This window comes from Lonchura striata, chromosome 29, assembly GCF_046129695.1.
Source record: "Lonchura striata isolate bLonStr1 chromosome 29, bLonStr1.mat, whole genome shotgun sequence".
NCBI classification, from domain to species: domain Eukaryota; kingdom Metazoa; phylum Chordata; class Aves; order Passeriformes; family Estrildidae; genus Lonchura; species Lonchura striata.
The window spans coordinates 7,291,913-7,309,410 of record NC_134631.1 but is presented as its reverse complement, the minus strand read 5'-3'; the positions used below and the strand labels follow the sequence as shown (position 1 = coordinate 7,309,410).

Here is a 17,498-nt window from a genome sequence, read left to right as displayed (position 1 = left end):
AATTGATCAGCCTTCTGGAATCATGGAGTCAATGCTAATTATCACCATGATGGGGATGCCATGCTACAATTCTGTGAGGCCTCATGGCACCAGTGAGACCATTGTGACCCCAGGGATCCCCACAGAACCAAGAGGACCATTGTGACACTGTGGGGCCTCGAGAAACCAAGAGGCCTTTGTGGCACTGCAGGGCTGCAGGGAACCAAAGGTCCATGGTGACACTGCAGGGCCTCGTGTCATCAGTGTTCCATTGTGACACTGTGGAGCCAAAGGAGACCATTGTGACACTGCAAACCCCCAGGGTCCAAAGGTCCATTGTGACATTGTGGCCTCATGGAACAGAGGAGTCCCGTGACACTGTGGGGCCTGGGAACCACGGAGACCCCTGGGACACTGCGGGGCCCCAGGGAACCAAGGGAACATGGAACAGGTCTGGCTAGTTTGGCCTCCAGGGGCTGCCTGACAACTTGGCACCTGCAGGGTCTCTTCTTATCTGCTATTGAAGCCCTGGGGTTCGGGGCTTTTCTTCCTATGGAAAAGAACTTTCCTTCTCCTCTAGGCACACATGGGCAGAATTGGGATTTCACCTCCATTTCCTTTTATCCAGGGATTGTTCCCATGGACATATTGCCAGGACAAATCTGGCAGGCAGTCGTTTGGTAAGGGTCACTGCTTATCTGACTCCAAATCATGGGGGAAGGCTCCATGCTTTCCTTCCTTTGGGAAAGAACTGTCCTGCTTGTCCAGGTGCTCATGGCCAAAAAATTGAGATTGTCTCCAAAATTCCCTATCTCCAAAGACTGCCCCCAGACAAAATCTGCCATTCCTGAAAAGTCTGGCTGGCCTTGGCCTAATGAGGCTCTCACCTGCCTTCCAAACAGTGGGGCTCTGTGCTTTCCTTCCTATGGAAAAGAGCTGTCCTTCTCATCCAGGTGCCGATGGCCAGAATTGGGATTTCACCTCCAACATTGCCTGTTGTGACAAACTGGAGGAGACTGTTGGCAGGGAACATTTTGTTTATGGGGGAGGAAGGGCCAGGTCCAGCCCTGCCCTGCCCTGGAACCCCAATCCCCCCAGAGCCTCTATCCCAGCCCAGCAGTGTCTGCCAGTCCCTGGCACAGCACAGGCAATGCTCCACAGCCACCTCTGGAGCCCCAGCCCAGCTCCTGAGTGACCAAATTACCCCAAGTCCCACCTGGGGGAAGGGCCCAGGAAGACCAAGGGGTATTTAAGGCTGACCACAAGGAAAGCACACATCTTGACCCTACCTCCTCTTGGAATTTCCAGCTGAACACTGGTGGAATCCAGGAGTTGGTAGCTGTATGTGAGCTTCTCTGTATTTATTTTGTCTTTCTTTCTTTCTGTGTCTTCATCTTCTACTTCTCTCCTCTTGAACATTTTGATTAACTTAGAATAGAACAGGCTTAAAGTTGGTGAAGATAAATCAAGACCCTTTGTGGCTGACAATCCATCAGACTCTATCCCTACCCCCACCCCACCATTTCCCCCATCCAAGCCCTGGCACTCAGAGCAGCCTTGTGCAAATCTGAACTCCCTCCAGCCCAGGCTGCACCTGCAGGTTTCAGCTCCTGGGCTCCAACTCCCACCTGCTTTCCTTGGAGAAGGAGCTGCCCCAGACACAGAGGGATGTTCATTTATTGCCAGCCAATAAAGCCAAGGGAAGGCACATCTCCATCAAATCCTGAAGTCATTCCACTGCTGGCTATTAAATCCACTGTGCACAGCAGACAGTCTCAGAACAATGGAAAACACCTTCTGTGCCCAGCACAGATCCCAAGGTCCCCCCAAACCCTCCCTGCCGCAATTATGCCCAGATTTGCTCTTCACACACATGAGTCATAGGCTGAAGGCAGGAGCTGCCTCCATGCCCAGAGGGAGGAAAAGAGGGAAAGTGGATGAAGAGCTCTCCTGTGCAGAGCCAAGGTCCAAGTGCAGCCCCTGAAGTGGGAACCACAACTCATCAGGTTTGTGTTCTTTGGGCTCAGGGATGGTGACACTCAGAGGCACAGAAAGGTTTCTTGCCAACAAACACAAGTTGAACATTTGAACAGTTTAATAATCATCACAGCTCTTCCCTCAGCTCTCTGGGATGTCCCAGCAGCATCTGACATGTCCCCAATCCCCAGGGAATTACTGTACGGGAACAGTTTTAGACAAAGACATAAGAAATGGTAATTCTGTGATGGATATAAACACAATAAGATATCATTAATATTTATTAAAACTTCAGAAAAATTGGGTTACTCCCTGTTGCTCAAAGCATTAAACCTGTCACTTGAGCGGCCCTTGAATGGCCAGAGAGCACCTAGAGGAAGAAATCTGGGGGAAACAGTTAGGACATAGAACCAGCTGGTCTAGTGAATGGATGCCCTTAGACATGACCATTTCAACAGGAGAATTGGAAACTCCTGAAGAAAGGGGGACATGTTATAAAGAGAATATTGGTGACTCAAGAAGATGGGAAGATCAGTATTTCTTCTCTTTCCCCAACAGTACACCTCCAGGAAATTCCTGTTACTGGTGGGGAAAACTTTGATACTTCTTAAAAGTAGTGAACTAACCCAGAGAATAAAAATGTCCTTGTATAATAAGATATCTTAAAACTATGCCCATTTCCAGGCAGACATCAGCTGTGTGCTCAGGAACAGGCAGTGCCACTTGTGCATTGAGGTGCTGAGCTGGGATTGGATCTCTCAGAGAGGAGCTGAGGGAGGGCAGAGCACCTTGCAAGCTGCAGGTCCCTGCCAGCCCTGCAGGGCTCCTGTGTCATCAACATCTGCTCTGCTCCAGTCTGGAACAGGGCCCAGCACGGTGCCAGGATCATCAGAGAGCTGAGGTGTGTGCTGGAATTCCATGCCCTCCCCATGGCGCAGCAGCCCTGCATTTCCCTGCTCCAGCCTTGGTCTCCAGCACAGCCATGGAGGCTCTTTGGGCTCCTGAGTGTTCCTGCAGCCCCAAGGGCAGCTGAGCTCTGCCTTGGGCACAGGCAGCCCTGGCCAGCGCAGGCCATGCTCAGCAATTCCTTGTCTGTGCCCGGCCTTGCTGCCAGCCCCGGCAGCGGCTGCGTGGCCCCTCGGTGGCCCTGTGCTGGCCCAGCCATGGTGCCACAGCCCCTGTGCAGCCCAGCCCAGGACAGGAGCATTGCGGCTGGGAACGGCCCCTGTGCCGTGGGGCCCTGGGCAGCCTTGGGGCTCTGTGCCCCATGGCCTCCCTGCTGGGCAGCCTCTGCCAGCTCCTGCAGAGCCCGTGGCACCTGTGGGGCTGCACAGACAGCCCTGCCCGGGCTCTGCCGGCCTCGGGGCCAGCAGAGAGGCGGCCAGGGCTGGCCATGGCCGGGAACAGGCCCTGAGCCCCGCAGGAGGATGGAGCTGGGCCACAGCCAAACTCAGCCCAGGGCAGAGCTGGGCTCAGCAGCCAGGGCTGCCCAGGGCTGGCACAGACAGAGGCTGGCGCTGACAAATGTCCTGGGCCCCTCCCTGCTCTGTCCATGCCCCAAGGGCACAGAGCAGCCTCCTCTCTGGGGCTCTTGCCTGTTTTCAATGCCTGCCCAGGCGCTGGCCCTGCCCCACAAGGCCTGGGCTGACTCCTGCCCCTGCCCGCTCAGCCAGGCTGAGATGGACACTGATGGTTTCTGTGCCAGGCTCTCCCAGCCCAGCCCAGCTCCCTGCCAGCTCTGCCAGCTGCCCTGAGCTCTGGGCAGCACCAAGGGCCTCTCCCCAGCACAGCCCAGCCGGCTCTGGCCCCACAGCTCTGCTCAGCCCAGGCTGCTCTGGGCACTGCCCCACGGCCTCAGCCCCTGCCAAGGGCACAGCAGCAGCTGCAGCTCAGCCAGGACTCAGCCCCACCATGGGGGAAGGGGCTTGGCCAAGGCCAAAGGAGCTCTCTGGCTGCCCTGCTCCCCTCTGCCTGAGGTGCTGAGAGCTCTGCAGCCCCTCCTGCCATCCCATCTGCCCAGGCCAGCACAAGAGCCCCGGCCCTGGGGCCCTCCAGAGCTGCTCCAGCTCCAGGCCCAGGGCCCATCCCAGAGCTGGGGCAGCCGCAGAGCTGTGCCCATTTCTGCTCATTGCTGCTCTGATGGGGATGCACCCTCAGCCACTTGGAGGTTGCTGATGAATTTTACTGCTCCAGAAGCCTCTTCTATCTTGGGCTATTCATTTCAGGAATTCTGGGAGAAAATCCCACAAAATTTTGTTCAAAATGCACGAACAAGAAAATCTCCTGGGAGTAATGAAAGTTTTGAATTCTTCTGTGGTTTATTGAACAGATTTCAGAATTGTATTTAAACTGAATATACCGTATTAGAAACAATGCTGACGGAACTGTTCTATCTATTTTTCTTTTCCTGTTTATAGATTGATATAATCAATATCCAATTTAAACTGACCCCCAGCACCTTCTACTGCAGTCTGAACAGATATGAAAATCAAGACCATTCATGGCTGACAATCAATTACACTTTGTCCCCACCCCCTCCCCACCATTTCCCTCATCCAACCCCTGGCACTCCTATGGATCAGGAATGGTGTGGCCAGCAGGACCAGAGTTGTGATTCTTCCCCTGTGCTCAGCACTGGTTAGGCCTCGAGCGTTGTGTCCACTTCTGGGCCCCTCAATTTAGGAAGGACATGGAGGGGCTGGAGTGTGTCCAGAGAAAGGTAACAAGGCTTGTGAGAGGTCTGGAGCACACATCCTGTGTGGAACGGCTGAGGGATCTGGGATTGATTATCCTGGAGGAGTCTCAAGGGAGACCCCATCGCTCTCTTCAACTCCCTGACAGGAGGGTGCAGTCAGGTGGGAGTCAGGCTCTTTTTCCAGGGAACAGGGACAGGACAAGAAAACACAGCCTCCAGCTGCACCAGGGGATGTTTAGGCTGGACATCAGGAAATATTCTTCACACAAAGGGGGATTGGGCATTGGAATGCCTAGAGAGGTTGGTGAGCCAACATCCCTGGAAGTGTTTCAGAAAAAACTGGATGTGGCACTCAGTGCCATGGTCTGGGTGACAAGGTAGTGTTGGGTCCCAGGTTGGACTTGATGCTTTCCAAGGTCTTTTCCAGCCTGGTTGCTTCTCTGATTATTGTGACACTGCAGGGCCCTGGGGAAGCAAGGGGCCACTGTGACACTGCGGGGCCTGGTGGCACTGAGAGGACCACGGTGACACTGTGTACGACATGGCACCACAGAGCCACAGGGTCACTGTGACACTGTGGGGCTGAATGGAAGCAAGGAGTGCATTGTGACAGTCTGTGTCCTGGTGGGACCACAGAGGCCACTGTGACCCTGCAGGGCCTTGTGGAACCAAGGGGCCATTGTGACACTGCGGAACCAAGGAGACCCTTGGGAGAGCCTGGGGACAATGGAACCAAGAGGCCATTGCTCCATTGCAAGGACTCTGGGAACTGAGGGAAAAATTGTGACACTCTGATGCTCCATGGAACCAAGGGCCCTTGCTGACACTTCAGGATCTTGTGTCACCAGGGCTCCATTGTGACACTGCAGCACCAAGGAATTCATTGTGGCATTCTGAGGCTTCATGGAACCAAGAGGCCACTGTGACCCTGCAGGGCCCCATGGAACCGAGGGGCCAGTGCTGCTCCTCAGGAACTGACGGAATGAAGGAAACATGTTTGACACCATGGTGCCCCTGGGACAAAGAGGCCATTGTGACACTGTGGGACCAAGGAGAGCATTGCTGCCCTGCCAGACCTCATGGAACCAAGGATCCACTGTGACACTGCAGGGCCTTGGGGGACCACAGTGACATTGTGACACTGCAGGGCCCAAGGATCCAAGGGACTTTGTGATACCAAGGGGCCCCATGGAAGCAAAGAGGCCATTGTGACACTGGGAGGCCTCATGGAATCATGGAGACCATTGGAACACTCTGGGGCCTCATGGAACCCTGGTGACACCAAGTTGTCTAGGAGTGTTGATCTGCTGGAGGGTAGGAGGGCTCTGCACAGGGCCCTGGACAGGCTGGATCCAGGGCCCAAATCCAACAAGGTGAGGTTTAACAAGTCCAAGTGCCGGGTCCTGCACCTGGGCCACAACAACCCCTGCAGCACTACAGGCTGGGGACAGAGGGGCTGGACAGCAGCCAGGCAGAAAGGGACCTGCAGGGACTGATGGACAGCAGGCTGGACATGAGCCAGCAGAGTGCCCAGGTGGCCAAGAAGGCCAATGGCTCCTGGCCTGGGTCAGGAATGGTGTGGCCAGCAGGAGCAGGGCAGTGATTCTTCCCCTGTGCTGGGCACTGGTTCGGCAGCACCTCGAGTGCTGTGTCTGGTTTGGGACCCCCAATTTAGGGCGGACATCGAGGGGCTGGAGCATGTCCAGAGAAAGGCAACAAGGCTGGTAAGGGGTCTGGAGCACAAGTACTGTGAAGAGCAGCTGAGTGAGCTGGGGTATTTGATCCTGGAGAAGAGGAAGCTCGGGGAAGACAAGGCGGTGTCAGGGCACAGGTTGGACTTGATGACCTCCAAGGACTTTTCCAGCCTTGCTGATTCTGGGATTCTCTGAAACCACCCTTGGAGCAGTTGCAGAAGGAGCCCTGGGCCTCCTCTTCAGAAGCTCCAGCAGCCCAGGTCCCTCAGCTTCTCCTCACAGCCCCAAAGCCCATCCTGTCAGTCCTGCAGAGCCTCTGCAGCTCCTCCTCACTGCCCAGAACAGGGAGTCCCACAGCCAGACACAGCAGCCCAGATGTGCCCCCCTGGCCTGGGGTGCCTCTGGCAAGGGAGCAGCACCAGGCACTGCAGGAGCCTGCAGACAATTCCTGCAGCACTTGTGGGATGATCCTGCTCCCCAAGGGATGTTCCCAATGTGCCAAGTCAGGAACTGCAATGGAGAGTGGGGCCAGAGATGAAAGGGCAAACAAGGATGGTCTGTGTGCAGAGGAGGGAACAGGGCTGGGCAAGAGGAAGAAATTTGTATCAGGAAGAGTAAAGAAAGCAAAGGTGAAGCCAAGGAAATGCTCAGGGCAGTTTGGAGGTGGCTGCCAGGCAGCCCTGGCTCTGAGCAGCAGCGTCTGCAGTGGGACTGGATACTCCCAGCTGATGGGAACAAACTTTCTGGCTGACTGCAGAGGCCAGGACAAAGCTGAGTGTTTCCCTGGCGTCCCCCAGCCCTTCCTGGCCCCAGGGGCTGATGGCATTTGTGCTGCCTCAGGTTCATGTCCCCACAGCCCCAGCATGGGGGTGCTCCTGCCTTCTGTGTGCAATGCAAACAGGGGCTGCAGAGCCAGTGCTGCCGTGTCTGTGCCTGCAAGGATGTGGCACCTCTGTGAGCTGGGGGAGAGGCCAGGGCTGCAGAGGGGGGATGTTGTTGGCAGCTCCATGAGGACGCTCTGGGACGCTGCCCTGGGCTGTGCAGCGCACTGGGGATGGATCAGCCCCTGCTCTGCTGCTCCTTCCCGTCTCCCCCAGGGCCCTTGCAGAGCACCAGCCGTGCTGTTTGCCCCCAGCCTGCCCACGGCCAGCCTGGGGCTGCTCACGGGGGTTTTCTGTGCTGAGCATTGGCCTGGCCGTGTTCCTGAGAGAGCCTGGGCAAGGAGCCTGGAGCCCCCAGGCCCTGGCCTGAGGCGTCAGCGCTGCCCCAGCAGTGCCCATGGCCTGTCCCTGCTGCAGCCCTGGCACTGCCACCCCCAGGACTGTGCCCGGCCCCGAGAGCACTCAGGCCCTGCAGCAACACCAGGGCCACCAGGGCAGTGGGGCAGGGCCACGGGAGCAGCACTGGCAGCACCAAGTGCTGCTGCTCCTGGGCACAGCTGCTGTGCCAGCACTGATCTGCCCCAGCTCTGCACACAGACATTGCTGCTGCAGCTCCAGAGAAGGCAACAAAAAGGCATCTCTGCAGAAAACTGTGATGGGAGAGCCTTTAGATACTTTAAAGGCACCAAGAGGACAGCCCCTCATTGGCACAGTCTGTGGCCACAGGGAAGGTGGAGAGAAATAAAATGAGAAATGGCACAGAAAAATTCATTTATTGTGGACAATATGAAAAAATGTGAAACAAAGAATAAGAACCTGCAAAATGAAACCAAAAAGAAATATCAAAGATGACTTTTATTACAAATGATTTGCAGCAATGGGCCAGGAGTTTAATGTCCCTGAAACCATACAGTCATCAGTTTCCACACTGCAGCCTTGAGTTCCTGGTTCCTCAGGCTGTAGATGAGGGGGTTCAGGGCTGGAGGCACCACCGAGTACAGAACTGACAGGGACAGATCCAGGGATGGGGAGGAGAATGAGGGGGGCTTCAGGTAGGAAAACATTACAGTGCTAACAAAGAGGGAGAGCACGGCCAGGTGAGGGAGGCAGGTGGAAAAGGCTTTGTGCCGTCCCTGCTCAGAGGGGATCCTCAGCACAGCCCTGAAGATCTGCACATAGGAGAAAACAATGAATACAAAACAACCAAGTCCAAAACACACACTAAGAACAATGAGCCCAAGTTCCCTTAGGTGGGAATAGGAGCAAGAATGCTTGAGGATTTGGGGGATTTCACAGAAGAACTGACCCAGAGCATTACCATGGCAGAGGGGCAGGGAAAATGTATTGGCTGTGAGCTGCAGAGCATTGAGAAAGGCACTGGCCCAGGCAGCTGCTGCCATGTGGGCACAAGCTCTGCTGCCCAGGAGGGTCCCGTAGTGCAGGGGTTTGCAGATGGACACGTAGCGGTCATAGCACATGATGGTCAGGAGATAGAACTCTGCTCCCATGAAGAAGATAAGCAGAAAAACCTGAGCAGCACATCCCTTGTAGGAGATATTCCTGGTGTCCCGGAGGGAATTGTGCATGGCTTTGGGGACAGTGGTGCAGATGGAGCCCAGGTCGCTGAGGGCCAGGTTGAGCAGGAAGAAGAACATGGGCGTGTGCAGGTGGTGGCCGGAGGCTACGGCGCTGATGATGAGGCCGTTGCCCAGGAGGGCAGCCAGGGAGATGCCCAGGAAGAGGCAGAAGTGCAGGAGCTGCAGCTGCCGCGTGTCTGCCAGTGCCAGCAGGAGGAAGTGGCTGATGGAGCTGCTGTTGGACATTTGCTGTGGCTGCACATGGGCACCTGTTCATGGAGAAAGGACAGGGACAAGTCAGGAGAGGCTGCTTGGAGCCAAACCTGGGCCATTCCCTGCATCCTGTTCTGCTGGGACTCACCCACCCTTGTTCCTGCTCTGGGAAAACCTTCACCCAGGTCCCTGCCTGAGCTCCAGTTGTGCTGGCTGAGTGTGCCAGAAGCAGTCAGGGCTGTGTGTGGGGGCTCTCGAGGAGCCATCCCTGCACCGCTGCCGTTGGTTTGATGCTCTGTGGCAGAGGGACAAGGCTGGATATTCAGGATTTGTCAGGGCAATCACTCCTAAAGCAGAAAGGCTTGGTACCATCTGCACTCACATTTCTAAGGGAAATAGATGGCTGGAGTTGGTTTTATGAATTGTTTTCCTAACGACTCACCATTCCTGGCTCTCTGAGGTTAGAAATCCCCAGCATTCCTGCTGCACTCAGAGTTTGGCACTGAGAGATGTGAGAGGCAAAGGATTCCCTGTGGCTGAGGGAAGCTGAGGGGCTGGATGGGCTTGTTCCCCCAGCACTACTCTGTTCAGCCCCCTCTCCTTCCCTGAGCATTTCCCTGGGCCTGGACATCCCCTCCTGAGAGGTGCCTTGTCCCTGCCAGCGCTCACAGAGCCCATCCCACCCTGTGTGCCCTGGGCCCGGCCCTACAGAAACCTGCCTGTGTGCAGGGCCCTGGCTGGGGCAGGCTCTGTGTGCAGCTGGGCAAGGGCAGCTCAGGAGAGCCCTGCTGGGCCCTGCAGAGGTGATGCTGCTGCTGCCCAGGGCTGAGGAGTGGCTGAAGGCCCTTTGGGAGGCTCCCAGCAGAGACACTGACCAGCCAAAGTCACCGTTCTGGAGTCTCTGTAAATGTTCAAACATGACTTTGATGATCCTGTGTGTCCCTTTCAACTCACAATGTTCTGTCATTCTGGGACTACAATTCCTGTTCTGCTTCTCTCAACCCCCTGCTGCCTATAATCAAAAGACAAAAAAAGAACCCTTGCAACAGTATTAGAACAGTAAAGTAAAAACCATACCTTTATTGGAAGTTTCCAGGTGTCCCAGTGAGGATGAGGAACACCCAGCCCCTGATTTCAAAAGTTCATTAAGGTTAATTAATTAGGATATTTAACAGCAACGTCCAGTAGGAGATTCATTTGCCCCAATTCCACACCCCTGGATCAACACATTCCAGTAAGTCCGAGGACTTCTTTGCCCCAGTTTTAGTTATGACTGTTCACATTGTGGTCAAATAACAAAATATTCTTCTTGTAGACACTCTTCCTGATAATAAGACTATACAGTATTTCAGGAATGTATTTAGACAGTCAATTTATTGTACTAAAATCTAAGAGAAAAGTAGGAAACTTACTAGTGTCAGCAAAGATTACAGTTACATAAGTACCTAATAGTAGTTTGATAAAGCTAATTAAGAGTTTAATGGAGCTAAGTAAGGATTATAGTTTTATAATTATAAAATAGTAACTTACAGAGCTACAGTATATGAAAAATGTATAAAAAGCAAAAATCTTTATGTCACCACTCCAACATTCCCATCCTGCACCAAGCAGGAAATAGAAAATACTCTCAGGAAAGCTCCTGACTTTTACAGCAATCCCAGGCTTACCTCCTTTGGGAAGTGTCCTCCGGAGCTGTGCCCAGGCTGGTCTGGAGCTGGGAGCAGCCCTGCCCCAGCCAGCCCCTCTCAGCAGCAGCACCTGCCCTGCTCAGGGTGGCTCCTTCCCCCCACAGCTCCTGGCCAGCGCTGGGAGCAGCTCCAGGGCCGGCTGAGAGCTGTCCCTGGCAGGCAGCAGAGTCCCTGGCCCAGCACAGCGCCCTGGGCTGCAGGACCCTGCTCTGCAGGACAGCCCTGGGCACCCCTGGCTGCTCTGCACAGGAGATGAGCAGAGAACGCACTCACAGGGGCTGTGGGCATTGGCATGTTCCAGCTTTAGGAGATCTCTCCAGGAGCTGCAGCTGCATTGTCCTGCAGCCAGAGGTTCCTGTGCCAAGGGCTGGCAGTGATTCTGCCCCAGGCACTTCTCAGCCCCTTCCCAGCCCTGACTGATTGAAGCTCTCTGTGCCTCTGTGCTGTGCCCAGGCTGGCTGCAGGCAGTGCCCCAGCCCTGCTGGGCTGGGAGAAGAGCTGCTCAGCAAGAGAAATGTGCTTTTGAAGCTCTGCTTGGTTACCAGGATCACCCTCTGTGCCAGGAGCCCGGCCCAGCTCAGCAGCACAGGCACAGCACAAGGACTTTAATGACCCTCTGGGGCTTTGTGCTCAGGCCCTGAACATCAGTCCCTGGGAGGGAGCTGCAGAAACCTCTCCAGAACTCCAAGTCACAATCCAACTCCAAAGTTTCTTGGACTTTTAATGGGTCCCACTGAGGGACACGACTGAGAAAGTGTCCCCAGACCCCAGGCAGAGCAGAGAACTGGAGGCACTGATGCTAGGTGGGGACAAAGAGAAGCCAAGTCTTGGTGCCCTGGGGCACAGCAGGGTCTGTGCCACCAAGGGCTGTGAGGAGACACCTTGTCCTGAGGCCCTGGGGCCTCCTGGCACAGCCCCAGCCAGGCTGGACACAGCAGGCCCTGGTCCTGCCCTCAGCATCCCCCCCTAGCCCACATCCCAGTGGCCTCAAGGATCTGCTGGAAGGAGTCCCTGGGGAGCCTTGGTCAGGAATGGCCCTGGGGGCTCATTCATGCTCCCAGGGACTGAAGGTTTTTCAAAGGACTTTGGCTTTTGCTTTTGGCCTTGGAGTCTCTGAGAGGTTTCTGCAATCATGGCTTCCAATTATCTGCTTTAATTAGTCCCTGGAGAGGCTTTGTCAGGAACAACACTCAGTGGGGCCCATTAATGCTTCAAGGTACTTCAGTTCTTTTAAGGTACTTGGTGTTTCCCTTTTGCTACAGACTCTGTGAGAGGTTTGTGCATTCATGGCCCCAATTATCTGCTTTAATGAGTCTCTTGAGAGCTTGGTACTTACACTCAGTGGCGCTCATGAATACTTTGAGATTCTTAACTTTTGTAAGATACTTTGGATTTTCCTTTCCACAATGAGAGTTCTTTGTGCCATTTTCAGTCTCTGAGAGGTTTTTGTGCTATCCTGGCCTCCAGTTCTCTCCTCCAAGGACTCTATGAAGAGCCTGTGGTATAGATGGACCTTTGTGGTTCCCATTAATGCTTTAGACTCCAACCACTTTGGGGTTTTCCTCTGACTTTGACTCCGGGAAAGATTTGTGCAATCTCCTCTCAGGCCCTGAGGTTCCAAGGTTCAGCTCCAAATGTACCACTGGGCTCATTAGGATCAAGCAAATCCTGACAAACCATGGCTCTGCCTCAATTTCTCCCTGCTCTCGTGCAGTTTGTCAGGAAGTTTCTGTAGTGGTTTTGGTTCACCAATTTGAGATTTCTTGGCCAATGCTTCAATTAGTGTGGTGGGTTCAGTGTTGGCTAATTACCAGTGCACTCACTAGAATATTCTTACTCATTTCCTGCTGTGAGATAGGATTAGGAGAAAGGCAAAGTGGGCTCAAAACCTTAAAAGAGTGTCAAGAAAAGTTTGTTAAGAGAAACTAAATGAAAGAGTAATAAGAATCTGAACAAAATTTTCAGAACACTTCCCCTCTCCATACAACCTGACAATGTAGAGGCAAAACTTGAAATTTTCAGTCAGTTTACCACCTCTAGAATATTCTAATCTTTCTTCAGTTCACATCAGGAGAGAAGTACCTCGTGTTAATGTTATGGAGAATTCTCCACAAGAAAACAGTTATCTCATGGCTTTTCATTTCCACAAATAGCAGCTGCCTGGAGAAATCTGCAATTGTGAACTTCCTCCCATCTTTTCCCACAGCTGTGCTTATGGGCCATGCAAGTTACGGGGTATTAGTTTCGAAATGAGCTGTTTAAGAGCAAAGGTTCTCTTCATCTATTTCTGAAATCATCTTCATCTCTGGGAACAGAGGTCTTCTTCTCTACCTGAGGGCACAGGGTCTCATCACTCTTCTCCCTTTCTCTGTTCAAACTTCTCATTGGAGATCACAGCTACTGCAAGATTTTCTTACTTTAGCACGGAGACCTTTGCTGAAACAAGTCATCTCCCCATACTTTTCAATGCCTTACTGGGAAAAAGAGAGTCTGATGTATCAATGACATCCTTCTCCACAGCTTTACCAGAGGATTTCAGCCCCAAGATCAAGGCATCTCCTCATCCCTCCCATCTGGGACTCAACTTCCCCTTCCCTGCCCTCGGTGTGTCCATGTTGCTCCTCTGTGTGCCTGCCCTGTGTCCTTTTCTCTCACGGGAGGGAGGATGGCAGCACTGGCAGAGTCAATATCTCCTGGGGCTGCAGATGGTTCCATGAGCCCAGCCGGGCTCGGTGCTTGCGGCCGGAGCTGTTTTGCCATGGAGGTTTCTGCAGCGGCTGCGCTGGGGCTGTGTCAGGCTGGGCCGCGCTGGGGCAGGGCCAGGATCTCAGCAGCCAGGCCAGAGCCCAGCAGCAGCACGGCCGGGGCCGATGGCTTCTCCTGCCCTGCCCGCCGGCTGCGGGCGAAGCCCAAGGGCGGCAGAGCCTTGGCCCAGCCGGCCCGGCCCGGGGCTGCTCCTGGGGCCTGGCGGATCCTGGCCGGGCCCGGGCTGGCGGCGGGGCAGGGCTCGGCAGGGCCAGATGTCAGCACCCGCAGCCACGGCCCGGCCTCGGCCCCGCGGCCTCCCCTGCCCTGCCCGGCAGCCGATGGCGCCTGGCGGCTCCCTGGGAAGGGGCCCGGCCCCACGGCAGGAGCCGCCTGGCCCCACGGCCGAGACGGGGCTGGGCCGGCCTCGGCACCTCTGTGGGGCCAGAAGGGAGAGAGACCCAGCCAGGCTTTCTCATCTCTAACTTGTGTCTGCACAGAGGCGTCTGCAGCTTCCTTAGTGCTTTAACAGACTGTCAGCTCTCAAAGCTAATTACTGATTGTTTTTTTTCAGACACGGAGGAAACTGCTAGCAGCTTCTCTCAGGACATCACTTTTGTGATGCAAAACCACCACAGCAGCACAGAGCACAGAGCTCCTTTGTCCATATGCAGTGGTCATGTGCCTGAGGCCTCAGACCCCCTCCTTGGGAGATCTCTGGGCTCTCTCCAAGGTGTTTTCTAATAAAAATATTCAGCTCATGAAAATCACCAGAGGACAGGGCGACCCCTCCTGTCTGTCCTGGCTACTTTTGTCTAGGAACAATCCTTGGTTATACAGAATTTAGGAGGCCAAATTCTAATTTTGTCCATGGACCCTGGACAAGAAGACCATTTATTTTCCACAGGAAAGAAGGAACGGAGCCCCAGTGTTTCAGGGGCAGATGAGAGGTGACCACCACAGTGCAAGCCAGCCAGAGCTGGCTGTTTTTTCTAAGACATACCCTTGCATACAGGAGCTTGTTTAAGGAGAGTACCATTTTGGCAATGGGCATCTGAAAAGAGGGACAGTTCTTTTCCAAAGCAAGGAAAGCACAGAGACCCTTTGCTCCAGGAGCTGATGAGAGGCAGCCCTTGGCAACCAAAAATCAGCCAGACCTGTCAGGTGGCCCCTGGGAAGCCAAGCCAGCCAGACCTGGTCCATGTTACCCTGCTTCCATGGGACCCCACAGTGTCCCAATGGTCCCTTGCTTCCAGGAGGCCCTGAGGTGTCACAATGCCCCCTTGGTGACACGAGGCCCTGAAGGGTCAGAATGGTCTCCATGGTTCCATCAGGCCCCACAGAGTCATAATGGTCTCTGGGTCCATGAAGCCCCACGGTGTCACCATGGCCCCTTGGTTCCATGGGCTCCAGTGGTGCCACAATGATCCCCTTGGTTTCATGAGGTGCCCACAGTGTCACAGTGATCTCCATGGGAAGAAAAGAACTGAGCCCCAGTGTGGCAGGGGCAGCCACCAGAGGCCAAGACCAGCCAGACTTGACAGTACTGGCAGATTTTGTCTGGGAACAACCCTTGGATATAGGGAATTTTAGAGGTGGAATCCCAATTTCAGACTTGGACACCCAAAGTAGAAGGATGGTTCTTTTCCATAGGAAGAAAAGCACAGAACACCGGTGTTTCAGGGACAGATGAAAGGCTTCCACCAGAGGCCTAAGGCAGCCAGACTTCTCTGTCCTGGTAGCTTTTGTCTGAAAGCAACCCTTGGATATAGGGAATTTGGGAAGTGGAACCCCAATTTTGGCCATTTCTGCATAGATAATAAGGATGGTTCTTTTCCATAGGAAGGAAAGCACAGAGCCCCAGTGTTTCAAAGGCAGAAATGAAGAGAGGTGGCTCTTGAGAGGCCAAGCCAGCCAGACCTGTTTGTCCTGGCAGCTTTTGTCATGGAGAGATCCTTGGATATATGGAATTTGGGAGAAGGAATCTCAATTTTGACCATGAACACCTTGAGAAGAAGGAGAGGTCTTTTTCATTGAAAGGAAACCACCGACCCCAGTGTTTTGAAAGCAGGTGAGAGGCATCCCCAAGAGGCCAAGGGCAGCCAAATCTGTCTGTCCTGGCAGATTTCACTGGGAGCAATCGTTGGATATACAGAGTTTTGGAGGTGGAATCCCAGTTCTGGCCATGGACGCCTGCTCTGGATGGATGTTTTTTTCCTATAGGAAAGAAAAGCACAAAATCCAAGTGTTCTAGAAGAAGATGAGATGTGGCCAGCCTTAGGCCAAGCCAGCCAGGCCTCTCTCTCCTGACAACTTTCATCTAGGGGCTATCCTTGGACACAGGGAATTTTGGAGGTGGAATCTCAGTTTTGGCTGTGGACACCTTGATAGGAAGAAGAGTTCTTTTCATTAGGCAGGAAAGCACAGAGTCCCAGTGTTTCAGAGGCACATGAGTGCCAACCCTCAGGAAGCCAAGGCCAGCCAGATTTGTGATTCCTGGCATCATTTTTCTGGGAGCTATCATTGGATATAGGGAATTCTGGAGGCAGATGCCCAATTTTGGCCATGGGTACCTGGTTGAGATGGATGTTTTTTCCCCATAATAAAGAAAAGCACATGGTCCCAGTGTTTGAAAGGCAGATGAGAGGTGGCCCCCGGGTGGCCAAGGCAGCCAGATCTGTCTCTCCTGGCAGATTTCATCGATAAACAATCCTTGCAATATAAGGAAATTTGGAGGAGGAATTCCAGTTTTGGCTATAGGCCCCTGGAGGAGAAGAATAGTTCTCTCCCATAGGAAGGAAAGCTCAAAGCCCCAGTGTCACTATGGGACATGAGAAAACATGATGGGCACCTTTGGGTTTGTGACGGTAAAAGAAATGAAATTTATTTCTGACTCCAACATTTATAGTTTTCCAAAGGTGACAGTGGATTGGAGGGTGAAAGTGCCACCTCTCCAATGACACTGGACAAAACTACCGTCCATCAAATTTCTCCTCCTCTATGAAGGAATGCAAAACAATAATTTATTTACAGAAAGTTGTGTGAGAAAATTTGCTACAAGAATGTAAACTCAGAAGGTTTTAGAAAATCTTAAAAAATCAGGGCAATACCCTAGTGCTTCAGGGGCAGATGAGAAGCAGCCCACGACATGCCAGGGTCAGCCAGACCTGTCAGGTGCTCCCCAGGAGGCCCAGCCAGCCAGACCTGTTCCATGTTCCCTTGGCTTCCTGGGACTCCACAGTGTCACAATGGTCTCCTTGGTTCCATGAAGCCCTGGAGTGTCACAATGTTCCCCTTGCTTCTGCAGTGTCACAATGGCCCCGTGCTTCCATGAGGCCTTGCAGTGTCACAATGGCTTCGTGGTTCCACAGAGCCCTGATGTGTCACAATGGCCCCTCGGCTCCGTGTGCCCTCGCTGTGTCACAACGGCTCCTCTGTGACACTGCAGCTGCACAAGGTCACCATGGACCCTTGGTTCCTTGGTGTCTCTGAGTTCCACAATGGTCTCCTTGATTCCATGAGGCAGCACAGTGTCACAATGGCCACTTGGTTCCATGAGGATCTGCAGGGTCACACAGGTTTGTGACATTTGTCCTTGCTGCCCCTCACATCCCCCTGCCTCACAAACAGCCCCGAGCCACCCGTGAGGGACAGGCCCTGCTGTGCCAGGCTGGGCTCAGGGCTTGGCCTTTCTGCATTCCCCAGGCAGCCCAGGCCTTGCTCAGCATTGCAGTTCCCTGCTCTGAGCCTTGGGCTCCCTGCAATCCTGGCTCAAGGATCTGCTCTCACCAGTCCCTGGGGAGCCTTTGGCAGTCCCTGCTCACAGTGGGGTCCAGTGATGCTCCAAAGGACTTGGAGTTTTGCTCCTGACTCCTTGAGCAGCTTCTTCAGCCTTCTCTCAGTGCCTGAGCGTTCTGGACTCAGCACCAAATCCACCATGGGGATCATCAAAATGCAGGAATCCTTCAGGGGCGCTTTGTCTTCATCCAATTGTCTGCAAATCTCCTGGGCTTGTGCAGCTGATTGGAGTCAGTTTGGAGTCTTTGTAA

At 53.9% G+C, this 17,498-nt stretch overlaps 2 protein-coding genes across 2 annotated transcripts in view; both read right to left on the bottom strand.

Annotated features, from left to right (window-relative positions):
* The window catches only part of LOC110468027 (uncharacterized), a 619,922-nt gene that overhangs the window by 461,174 nt on the left and 141,250 nt on the right, over positions 1-17,498 (bottom strand). The window lies entirely within an intron of this gene.
* Positions 8,117-9,120, bottom strand: LOC144247611 (olfactory receptor 14J1-like). Its single transcript, XM_077788901.1, has one exon. The coding sequence runs from the start codon at positions 9,047-9,049 to the stop codon at positions 8,117-8,119; it is 933 nt and encodes a 310-aa protein (XP_077645027.1). The 5' UTR covers positions 9,050-9,120.

Coding starts and splice junctions, on each gene's coding strand:
- LOC144247611 (XM_077788901.1), bottom strand. CDS start 9,049: ATGTCCAACAGCAGCTCCATCAGCCACTTCCTCCTGCTGGCACTGGCA.